At 45.3% G+C, this 13,022-nt stretch overlaps 1 protein-coding gene across 1 annotated transcript in view; it reads left to right on the plus strand.

The window, feature by feature from the left end:
• The window catches only part of LOC146025605 (NUAK family SNF1-like kinase 1), a 58,648-nt gene that overhangs the window by 8,783 nt on the left and 36,843 nt on the right, over nucleotides 1-13,022 (plus strand). The window contains exon 2 of the mRNA XM_083155531.1: nucleotides 8,663-8,783. Within this exon, the coding sequence (XP_083011657.1) occupies nucleotides 8,663-8,783 (121 nt within the window). The remainder of the gene's footprint in view (nucleotides 1-8,662; nucleotides 8,784-13,022) is intronic.

Here is a 13,022-nt window from a genome sequence, read left to right on the forward strand (position 1 = left end):
TGGGGTGACTGATCCTGTGATGAGGCTGTATGTAGTGACATGGGGCTGGTATACTGATATGAGTCCTGTTTGGTGGACACTGGAAGCGTGTGTGTGTGTGTGTGTGTGCGCGTGTGTGTGTGTATGTGTGTTGCTCCCATCATGGGGTGACTGTTCCTGTGATGAGGCTGTATGTAGTGACATGGGGCTGGTATACTGATATGAGTCCTGTATGGTGGACACTGGAAGCGTGTGTGTGTGTGTGTGTGTGTGTGTGTGTGTGTGTGTTGCTCCCAGCATGGGGTGACGTTCCTGTGATGAGGCTGTATGTAGTGACATGGGGCTGGTATACTGATATGAGTCCTGTATGGTGGACACTGGAAGCGTGTGTGTGTGTGTGTGTGCGTGTGTATTGCTCCCAGCATGGGGTGACGTTCCTGTGATGAGGCTGTATGTAGTGACATGGGGCTGGTATACTGATCTGAGTCCTGTATGGTGGACACTGGAAGCGTGTGTGTGTGTTGCTCCCAGCATGGGGTGACTGTTCCTGTGATGAGGCTGTATGTAGTGACATGGGGCTGGTATACTGATATGAGTCCTGTATGGTGGACACTGGAAGCGTGTGTGTGTGTTGCTCCCAGCATGGGGTGACTGGTCCTGTGATGAGGCTGTATGTAGTGACATGGGGCTGGTATACTGATATGAGTCCTGTATGGTGGACACTGGCAGCGTTTGTGCAAATGCTGGACAGCAGCTGGCAAAGAGACCAGAGACTGTGTAATTAGCCGGACAGTTCTGCACCTGCAGTGCCCGATATCCCCCCTTTCTCTCACACGATGTAACTATTCTTCATCATCTTAATTTGCCTCAATACGTATATATACAGTATATAATTTTTTTGACTTAGCACGTAGGCACATCATCCACGTTTTGACCACCCTATGACCACAGTACTGGTTATGGGCCTAATTCATGTTTGTACGCAAATGCAATTGTTATTCCCTAGACCACAGGTTCTTAAACTCGGTCCTCAGGACCCCACACAGTGCATGTTATGCAGGTTTCCTTACAGCACGGGTGTCAAACACAAGGCCCGAGGGCCAAATCCGGCCCGCCAGACCTCGTCATGTGGCCCGCGCGAGGAGATAGCACGCAGGGACAGTGTGTCTAAAACAGGAGTGCTGCGGGCCGCGTCCACGTCCGCGGCCGCCTTACCTGTTCCTCCACTGTCGGCGGCCATGTTCCTGTAGACACAGATGTATGCGGCTACAGAAACATGGCCGCCGGCCTCCACGGCTACGTGGAGGAGGGCCCGGCCGCCTGTTCCCTCTGATGCCCGGCAGTGACAGACACTGGGTGGGGATGTCATGTCTATCCATCATCTATCTATCTATCTATCCATCATCTATCTATCTATTTATCCATCTATCTATCTATCATCTATCCATCCATCCATCTATCTATCCATCTATCTATCTATTATCTGTCTATCTATCTATCCATCTATCTATCTATTTATCCATCTATCTACCTAACTATCTATCCATCATCTATCTATCTATCCATCATCTATCTATCTATCCATCATCTATCTATCTATTTATCCATCTATCTATCTATTTATCATCTATCCATCCATCCATCTATGTATCCATGCATCTATCATCTATCCATCTATCTATCCATCATCTATCTATCTATCTATCTATCCATCATCTATCTATCTATTTATCCATCTATCTATCTATCTATTTATCCATCTATCTATCATCTATCCATCCATCCATCTATCATCTATCCATCCATCCATCTATCTATCCATGCATCTATCATCTATCCATCTATCTATCCATCCATCCATCTATCTATCTATTATCTGTCTATCTATCTATCCATCTATCTATTTATCCATCTATCTATCCATCCATCCATCTAACCATCCATCCATCATCTATCTATCTATCTATCTATCTATCTATCTATTATCTATCTATCTATCCATCATCTATCTATCCATCCATCCATCCATCCATCATCTATCTATCTATCTATCCATCCATCATCTATCTATCCATCATCTATCTATCTATCCATCCATCCATCCATCATCTATCTATCTATCTATCTATCCATCCATCCATCCATCCATCATCTATCTATCTATCTATCTATCCATCCATCTATCCATCCATCATCTATCTATCTATCTATCTATCTATCCATCTATCCATCCATCCATCCATCCATCATCTATCTATCTATATCTATCTATCCATCCATCCATCATCTATCATCTATCTATGTAATTCCTTGTATTACGTATTTCCCTGGAAATGATCAGTAACATCTGTGCTGACAGACAGATGAAAGGAGCTCTGTAGGTTCATCTCCTCAGCATGAGGTGTCTCTCCCCCCTCCGCCCAATATATGCTTATTCCTTATATTCCCATGTACACCCCTTCCTTATTCTTAGTGCAGAACGTGCTAGAAGGAATGAATGACTTCAGCCTCTGCCAACATTCCATCAGAATTCCCAGAGTAGACAGGGAACGTTTTATATAAAGAAATATTGGAGTCTGAGATTCCTCTGGGGGATTTCAAAGAAAACGTCCCCTTTCTGGTGGTCCGGGAACTGTATAGATCACAGGCTGATCCATATCAGCCATGACCAGTTTTCAATTTTACTACATATTTTCAAAAGGTTTTGTTTGCAAATGCCTAATTGGCCAAGCAGGGGCCATTCTCTTTCTGATTGGCCCCATATGTGACGAGATCTGGCCAAGCGTTGCTCAAGGTGAATGACCGGAGAGCATGGGGGAAAGTCAATGTGGCCATCTGTCTTTGCTGGGCCTGATTCAGCGATGGAAGCAAATTACTGCTTTGGTCGACTGAAAAGGTTGGCACGTGAAAAGGTCGACATGACCTTTTGGTGTCATTGTCGGCACCTGGGCACAGTTAGTCTACCGCATCCCCTCACATGGCTTGATCGCCACTGGAGTCTACATGGATGATAAACTATGAAAATGCCCATAAAATATAAAGAAATCACGAAAAATATATGTTAACTTTTCCATGTGTCGACCATTGTTTGTTTTGACCATGTCGACCATATATTGACTGACTATTGTCCTAGAAATGGTCTATCAGCCACCCAGATACCAAACTCTCCTTAGCCTGAGCTTTTCTCCGCTTGATACATCGACCTCTAAATATTCTCTGTAAAGATTTGCGCGCTTTATAAACAACCATTAATAACTCCTGCTCCTGCGCTGCTGAATGTTTTCTTCCCTTTGTAGTTGTGAATTTCCCGTGACTCACCAGATAGGACAGCGCTGTGCACTTTCCCAGTCCTGTAGCAGACACAGTAGTAGTAGAAGGATGTGGTTAAGTGTCCCGGAAGCAGCTGAGATGACTGCTGTTAACAGGCTTGTAGAGCAGATAAAAGTTCCTGAAGCTCCGGTTAGGAACAATGGGCCTTATTCTGGTTCACTGTTAGAGGAAATTCCTTCTCAAATGGACAAAACCATGTGCACTGCAGGTGGGGCAGATGTTACTTGTGCAGAGAGAACTAGATTTGGGTGGGGTTTTTCTTCAAAGTGGGATCTATATTGCAGTGTAGAAATAATGCAGTCAGTATTTTCGCTGCACAGAAACAAAATAACTCACACAAATCTAATTCTCTCTGCACGTTACATCTGCCCCATCTGCAGTACACATGGTTTTGGCCATTTGAGAAGGAATTTGCCTCTAAGAGTGAACCAGAATAAGGCCCAATATATCAACATAAACACTTTTGTGTACTCCAAGGAGAATACAGAGAGCTGTGCACTAATCCTAGTAGACCGTGTATGTACACAGTGGCGTAAGTTCGTCCCAGTTGCCCGGAGGCAAGATAAATATTGCCCCACACACTCACACACACACACACACTGCACCTTACATACAGTAAAAATATATGTATGTATGTTATGTATATTATGTTTAAAAATAAAGAAACTGTGACTTCTATGGTCCTGCTGGGAGGGGGAGTCAGCCACAGAATGATATCAATGGCTTTCAATTAACTGATTCAAACTAACAGGGTAGGAGAGGTGCCCCCTTGGGCAGTGGCGTAGCTACGTTTTGGGCGCCCCGCCAAGCACCCTTACCCCGCCCCGCCGCACCGCGCCGCCCATGCAAACCCCCCCTCAATCCCCCACAGCCTTACCTATTGCGCTGGTCCTGGCGGCTCCGTTCTTCTGCTGAGGACCACCACAAAATGGCCGCCCACATACAGCAGACAGTTTCAGAGAACTGTGTGCTATATGGGGGCGGCCATTTTGTGGTGGTCCTCAGCAGAAGAACGGAGCCGCCGGGACCAGCGAGATAGGTAAGTCTGCGGGGGATTGGGGGGGGGGGGGGGGGGTTGAACTATAGCACCGCAGCCCCCGGCGCCCCCACATGCACAGCACCCCCCCCCCGCGGTGGCGGGGGCTGCGGTGCTATAGTTACGCCGCTGCCCTTGGGAGCAGGAGCCCGGAGGCAGATGACTCCATTGCCTCCCAGAGTTCTGCCTCTGTATGTACAAGTTCATCCGCAGACTCACACTAGTTGTACATTATATAAACAGTCACTGTGAAGGCAACTATACAATATCCAATATTAGGTTAGATTTACTAAGATGGGAGTTCTATTGAAGATGGGATGTTTCCCATAGCAACCAATGCAATTCTATCTATTATCTTGTTGAAGGCGCTAAATAGATGAAAAGAAGAATCTGATTGGTTGTTATGGGCCTGTCGTTTGTCGATAGAACTACCATCTTAGTAAATTTTGCTGTAAGCCTCAAAATGTTGCTTAAAGCATACCCTCCAACATGACCCATTCCATTAGGTACAAAATGCTCTGTTCCTGGACTTCCCTGCCAGTGGCAGTTACAGATGTGAGCCTGCAGCACAGTCCAATATTCAAAAAGGGGAGCCACACCAGCTGCCATCCCAAACATCACTGAGAGTTGATGTGACCCCCCCTCTTTGAATATTGGACTGTGCTGTAGGCTCACATCTGTAACTGTCACTATCAGGGAAGTCCAGGAACAGAGCATTTTGTACCTAATGGAATGGGTCATGTTGGAGGGTATGTTAAAGTAATATTTTCTCTGCAAGACAGTTTATTTCAAACATCAAATTTCTTTCTGAAGTGTATTTTACATCATAGCAGCATTTACATTGATACATAGCAGTGTCATGGCTGCCATAGCAACCACAGCCACATGACACGGTGTAGCGAGCAGAGGTTAAGGATGGCTATGGGAGGGTAAAACATTGATAATGACATGAAATCACACAATGGAAACCATTGATGGTTATACACATTAATGGACAACCCTGCTTCTTCTGCGCAGTGGTGGTAGGCCAATCATAGAAGGAGGAGGGGCTTAATGGAGAGTCAGCAACACGGTTAAGTTCCATGCCTCTTGTGCTGAAAACATTGCAGCATTGCAGCCGCCATATCTCTACCACTGATGACTATCGGTGGTAATCCATTGATAGGTGCTAACCATCGATGGTTGATGAGCATCCTGAGCAGAGATGTTTTGCGGCCCTTCCAGGTTTTCCACCAGTGAACGCTGTTATGGTCTAAGCCAGGCATGTCCAACGTTGGCCCTCCAGATGTTGTGAAACTACACATCCCAGCATGCTTTGCCACTGTTTTTCTATTAGAGAATGCTAAAACTATTGCAAAGCATGCTGGGATGTGTAGTTTCACAACATCTGGAGGGCCATTGTTGGACATGTCTGGTCCCCTGCAGTCAGTTTCACTTCACAATAAAAGTGATCAGGTAAATGTGTTTTTATCATCCTGACAGATGAAGATATTAATACTCCAATGAATGAATTTATATTAATAGCAGTATTTTTTCTTCTATGTGTTGATCAATTCATTTGAGACCACCATGTAAGCGCTTAATGGTCTGCTCAGTGTACAAGTTGTATAGCCGGAGAGGGATTGCATCATGAAGGTAAAATTAGACGAGATGGGACGGAATGTTCGGTCCTCACAGTGTGAAATCACATTCTAGTACCCATCGTGTACATTGTAGCTAAATCCCTGGGATACAGAATGTGACATTAGTCCTGTTCTTATAAGCGTCTGCAGAAGAAGAATAACCTCTGAGTAAACAGGCTGATTCATAGGCGCACTGGGGGTGAGAAACTCACTGTGCCAGGCCAAAACAATGCCCACAGTGAGGTATGCTGGGATGCCTGCTGTTCCCAACCTGACATCACTACTGGCACAAGACACAGAGAACTATTCCATACTGTATGTATGTTATACTGTGAGGCTATGTTATACTATACAGGGTGGCCATAAGTCCACTTCCTTTATTCAGAGCTGTCTGTAGCTTGATCTAATAAACAGAATAGAATAGAATCAACTTTATTGGCCATGTATGCTTGCGCACACTAGGAATTTTTTGTGGATTTACAGTGCAGCATCAAGCAGGGATGAAGGGGGGGGGGGGGCAGGGGGAGAAGGCATTACATACATTACAATAAAACATTACATGTGGGGAACACATACCCACCGAGGTGCACAGCGCCTAGGCAGCCATCAGCGGCGCCACTGGTCGCCAAAACAGCCAGGTAGGTAACAATACAAGCAGAGACAGTACAGTTATCACACAGGGAACATATTTGGCTGAGCTGCACAGCTCCTAGGCAGCCATCAGCGGCGCCATCTTGATCATGCTGCTCAGAGGCAGCAGTAATAATATTTGTATTTATGTAGCACTTTTCTTCCAAAGCTGGCACACCCTGCCAGGTTGTTGCTGGCAGGGTGTGCAACCAGCGAAGGTACAGCATACAGGCTTTGCATACAGTGGGTGCAGAGGTATATGATGATGATCATGGTAAAGAAACAGTAAAACAAAGAGTAATACATAGCTTTCCTAAGAGGCTGAGATAGATGGTATCTTGGGAAAAGCAAAAATAAAACATGGCAGTGTTTCGGTTTATGTCCAAATCCAGTCCAAACTCCAATTCTAACTCATTGCTTGATGCCAGGCAAGCCTTGGCCAGGCTTCTCCAAATGTCCCATTTTAAAGGAAAGTTTGGGTCAGCTGGTACAGGGGGAGGGGTTGGTGTTTGCACAAACAGAATGCCACCAAATTAGTAGGGAGACACCTTTCTGATCGCACTTAATTACCGGGTTCGTGCCAGTTCAACACAGTAATAGGTGCGATCTGAAAAGGCTTACTGGGTCCAGGAACCCGGCATTACAAACCAGTAAAAAAGCAGGGCTCTTGCCAGTTTGTTGCCGGTTGCTGTGCTGTGCAGTGTGAATGGGTTAATTGGGTCCAGGGACCAGGTTTGATTTAGATTGATGGAGGAGGCAGTGCTTGGAACAGTGTCAGCTCCAATCGATGCTTCCTCCCCCGCCCCATATGATACTCTGCCCCGCCCCCATGTGATGTCGATTGGCTGAAGGGTACCAGAAAGAGCAAAATGCAGGGTCCCATCAGAGTTCTGAAGCAGCATTCCGGGGAAAAAGTCATTTTAGTTAAAAAAGGAGGAATACGACGATGTGCAATGTGAAAAGTAAATTAGTATTAAATGTTTTAATACTGTGTTATCATTAATGTAACACAATAAAAATACTTGTTATTAGAGATCAGACTTTTTACTCATTTGTTTATTTTCACATTATACGAGTAGCATCGTAATCCCCATTTTGCAGTAAAACATTTTTTTCACATGGAACCTTGTCATGTCCTAATTAGTATCTCTGAGAAATTTGGGGGAGATGTGTCAAGTCTTGGAGAGAGATAAAGTATTATCCAATTTTGGTTATTAGATCGAGCTACAGGAGAACTTTTTTTTATGGTCCCCCTGTCTTTGTAGAAAGCGCTAACATATCGCACAGCGCTGCAGGGGCCATAGCGATAGTGAGGTGTGATCCTGTGTGTCGCTATTACCCCGCAGCATGCTAGATAAATCTATAATTGCCAGTATCAGGGCCAGTGTTCTAACCGGGGAACACTGGCCCTGACAAATCACTTTGCTGAGCGTTCTAGCATCGTTTAGAAGCATTAGCATCTCCCCATGTGGATGCCCTATAAGATGGTTGTTGGTCAAGTTGGTAAATACTGAAACCAATAGACTTTCTACTAGGGATGGCCATCAACCATCGATGTTTAGAAAACATCAATGGTTTATGGCCGATGTCGAATAGTTTTGACATTGATGGGGGAGAACCAGATGGTATCCCACCATCGATGTCAAGTTTAATCGAATAGTTTTGTTTTGCTTTTTCAGGGTACACAGAGCATGGCTCCGCCTAGGACACCTGTGAAGCCCCGCCCCTGTATTCTGATTGGCCCGCAGGCCAATCAGTGAAAGACAATGGATGACCATCGATATGTAAAAACATTGATGGTCATCCATTGCATAGTTATGCACCATCGATGGACAGTTGCACTTTTGCCATCAATGGCAACCATCGATTGCAAATGCAACGATGGCCATCCCTACCTTCTACTCCTATGGTTGCCCATTATTATTACCCAGAACCCCCTGGGGAGAGAGGCGGCAAAGTTACTTAATGTGTGACTCACTCCACTGTTCTTGGATGCAGCAGAGCTGGACGTGGATTACAGCTATGGAGACTTGTTATGCTCATTACCATCTATCTGCTTCTTTAGGTGGCAGTGAAGTCTATCCAGAAAGACAAGATCACAGACGAGCTGGACAGAGTACACCTTCAGCGAGAGATTGAGATAACTGCGATGCTGAAACATGAGCACATCATAAAGGTCTTCGAAGGTCAGTATGAGCCTGGGGCACAGCAGGGCAGAGGATTCCCCTAACATCACCGGTCCCTCCACGGAACAGGACTAAGTGATATGAAACCGCTGCCTGACTAAATGGAGATATTCCTTGTGATGGCCACATACTCTGCAGCAGGAACACAGCGCATGCTCTGCACTAGGTCTGAGCATTGCTGTGCAGTACTGGGAGGAGGGGCCTGTAGGAAACACGCTTCCTGACAGTATCCGAGTGCAGCCGTCAGCTAGTATACTCAGACTGGTCAGCCAGGCCCAGGAAGTCTGTGGAGTTTATTTACTAAGTTGGGAGTTTTATTGAAGATAGGATGTTGCCCATAGCAACATAATCTACTTATTTATTTAGCACCTTCTAGAAGATAATCGATAGATTCTGATTGGTTGCCCATAGCATCTTCAATAGAACTCCCAGTAAATTAAACCCCAGTGATGGATAATGCAGATCCCTGGCTTTGTATACCTACAAACGGTGTGACAACCCACCCACATTTTTTAGAATGGTCAACAGTAGCACTTTGTGTATTAGGAAGAAGTTGTGACTGTTACATTGTAGCAGTTTGTGTACTGGGGTAAAAAGCACTTTGTATATTGGGAAGAAGTTGTGGCTGCTGTATTGTAGCACTCTGTATTAGACTGAGCTGTGGCTGCTACATTGTAGCACGTTGTATCCTGGGAAGGACACAGCTGATACAGTGTAGCACGTTGTATCCTGGGGAGGACACAGCCGATACAGTGTAGCACATTGTATCCTGGGAAGGACACAGCTGATACAGTGTAGCACGTTGTATCCTGGGAAGGACACAGCTGATACAGTGTAGCACGTTGTATCCTGGGGAGGACACAGCCGATACAGTGTAGCACGTTGTATCCTGGGGAGGACACAGCTGATACAGTGTAGCACGTTGTATCCTGGGGAGAACACAGCTGATACAGTGTAGCACTTTGTATCCTGGGGAGGACACAGCTGATACAGTGTAGCACGTTGTATCCTGGGGAGGACACAGCTGATACAGTGTAGCACGTTGTATCCTGGGAAGGACACAGCTGATACAGTGTAGCACGTTGTATCCTGGGGAGGACACAGCCGATACAGTGTAGCACGTTGTATCCTGGGGAGGACACAGCTGATACAGTGTAGCACATTGTATCCTGGGGAGGACACAGCTGATACAGTGTAGCACTTTGCACTGGAGGGGGGACTGCAGCTGATACATTGTAGCACGTTGTATCCTGGGGAGGACACAGCCGATACAGTGTAGCACGTTGTATCCTGGGGAGGACACAGCAGATACAGTGTAGCACGTTGTATCCTGGGGAGGACACAGCTGATACAGTGTAGCACGTTGTATCCTGGGGGAGAACACAGCTGATACAGTGTAGCACTTTGTATCCTGGGGAGGACACAGCTGATACAGTGTAGCACGTTGTATCCTGGGGAGGACACAGCTGATACAGTGTAGCACTGTATATTGGAATAAGCTGTGGCTGCTACATTGTAGTACGTTGTATCCTGGGGAGGACACAGCTGATACAGTGTAGCACTTTGCACTGGAGGGGGGACTGCAGCTGATACATTGTAGCACTGTATATTGGAATAAGCTGTGGCTGCTACATTGTAGCACTTTGTATATTGGGAAGAAGCTGTGACTGCTATATTGTAGCACTCTATTAGAATTAGCTGTGGCTGCTACATTGTAGCATGTTGCATACTGGGGAAGACTGCAGCTGATACTTTGTAGCACTTTGTAATGGGGGAGAACTGTAGCTGATACATTGTAGCACTCTGTATTGCAATAAGCTGTGGCTGCTACATTGTCGCATGTTGTGTACTGGGAGGGGGAGAACCACAGCTGCTACATTGTAGCACTTTGGATATTGAGAAGAAGCTGTGGCTTCTATATTGTAGCACTCTGTATTACAATAAGCTGTGGCTGCTACATTGTAGCACATTGTGTACTGGGAAGGACTGCAGCTGATACATTGTAGCACTTTGTATATTGGGAAGAAGTTGTGGCTGCTATATTGTAGCACTCTGTATTAGACTAAGCTGTGGCTGCTACATTGTAGCACATTGTATCCTGGGGAGGACACAGCTGATACAGTGTAGCACTGTATATTGGAATAAGCTGTGGCTGCTACATTGTAGCACTTTGTATCCTGGGGAGGACACAGCTGATACAGTGTAGCACTTTGTACTGGAGGGGGGGGGGGGCTGCAGCTGACTGCAGCTGATACATTGTAGCACTGTATATTGGAATAAGCTGTGGCTGCTACATTGTAGCACTTTGTATCCTGGGGAGGACACAGCTGATACAGTGTAGCACTTTGTACTGGAGGGGGGGGCTGCAGCTGACTGCAGCTGATACATTGTAGCACTGTATATTGGAATAAGCTGTGGCTGCTACATTGTAGCACTTTGTATCCTGGGGAGGACACAGCTGATACAGTGTAGCACTTTGCACTGGAGGGGGGACTGCAGCTGATACATTGTTGCACTGTATATTGGAATAAGCTGTGGCTGCTACATTGTAGAACTTTGTATATTGGGAAGAAACTGTGACTGCTATATTGTAGAACTCTATTAGAATTAGCTGTGTCTGCTACATTGTAGCAGGTTGCATACTGGGGAAGACTGCAGCTGATACTTTGTAGCACTTTGTAATGGGGGAGAACTGTAGCTGATACATTGTAGCACTCTGTATTGCAATAAGCTGTGGCTGCTACATTGTCACATGTTATGTACTGGGAGGGGGAGAACCACAGCTGCTACATTGTAGCACTTTGGATATTGAGAAGAAGCTGTGGCTGCTATATTGTAGCACTCTGTATTAGAATAAGCTGTGGCTGCTACGTTGTAGCACGTTGTGTACTGGGGAGGACTGCAGCTGATACATTGTAGCACTTTGTACAGGAGGGAGGACTGCAGCTGATACATTGTAGAACTCTGTATATTGGAATAAGCTGTGGCTGCTACATTGTAGCATGTTGTGTACTGAGGGGGAGGGACCACGACTGCTACATTATAGCTTGTTGTGTACTGGGGGGGGCACAGCTGCTACATTGTAGCATGTTGTGTACTGGGGGACCATAGTTGCTACATTGTAGCACTTTTGCCCTTATTCAGGTTCACTCGCAAAGGCAAATTCCTTCTCAAATGGACAAAACTATGTGCAGAGAGAGTTAGATTTTGGTTAGAGAAGTTATTTTGTTCCTGTGCAGGGAAAATACTGACTGCTTTATTTTTACACTGCAATATAGATCTCACTTTGAAGTAAAACCCCACCCAAATCTAATTCTCTTTGCATAAGTTACATCTGCCCCACCTGCAGTTTACATGGTTTTGTCCATTTGAGAAGGAATTTGTCTTTGCGAGTGAACCAGAATAAGGGCCTTTGTGTATTTGTGTATTGGGAAAAGGCTGTGACTTCTACATTGTAGCCCTCTTCTGTATTAGAATAAGCTGTGGCTGCTACATTGTAGCATGTTGTGTACTGGGGAGGACTGCCGTTGCTACATTGTAGTACTTTGTGTACAGATTCAGGTGCACAGCGTCATAAATGAAATGAATCAGCACAGTCTCCCCATTCGTCTTGGCTTCGCTAAGCTACAACTAAAAGACACATTTTCGGCACAATATGCAAAAATGATCCCCACCAATAGCAGGGTCTCCCGTGACCTGGCGTGCAGAGAGACTGCAGTAATGATGTATGAGGACACATTCATACATTCTCACCAGAGCTCCTGTTCTTCTTTATCCCTCACGTAGAATTGCCGCCTATCTAGATGTATGTATGTATGCATGTATGTATGTATGTATGTATGCATGCATGTATGTATGTATGCATGTATGCATGCATGTATATATGTATGTATGTATGTATGCATGCATGCATGTATGTATGCATGCATGCATGTATGTATGTATGTATGCATGTATGCATGCATGTATGTATGCATGCATGTATGTATGCATGTATGTATGTATGTATGTATGCATGCAAGTATGCATGTATGTATGTATGTATGTATGTATGCGTGCTTCCATAAAAGTACATACATCGCTACATGCTGCCAAAGTGGGAGATATACTGTGTGCAGCACCTTCACATTATTATCTGCATTCGTCTCTGGCCGCAATGACAAATGAGGCCGGTTCTGCTGCATAACAAATGATGCACAGGGTTCGTAACCTTTTAAGAGAGTGATTACTATTTATCCT

This window comes from Crinia signifera, chromosome 8 (assembly GCF_055691185.1).
Source record: "Crinia signifera chromosome 8, ASM5569118v1, whole genome shotgun sequence".
Classification (NCBI taxonomy): domain Eukaryota; kingdom Metazoa; phylum Chordata; class Amphibia; order Anura; family Myobatrachidae; genus Crinia; species Crinia signifera.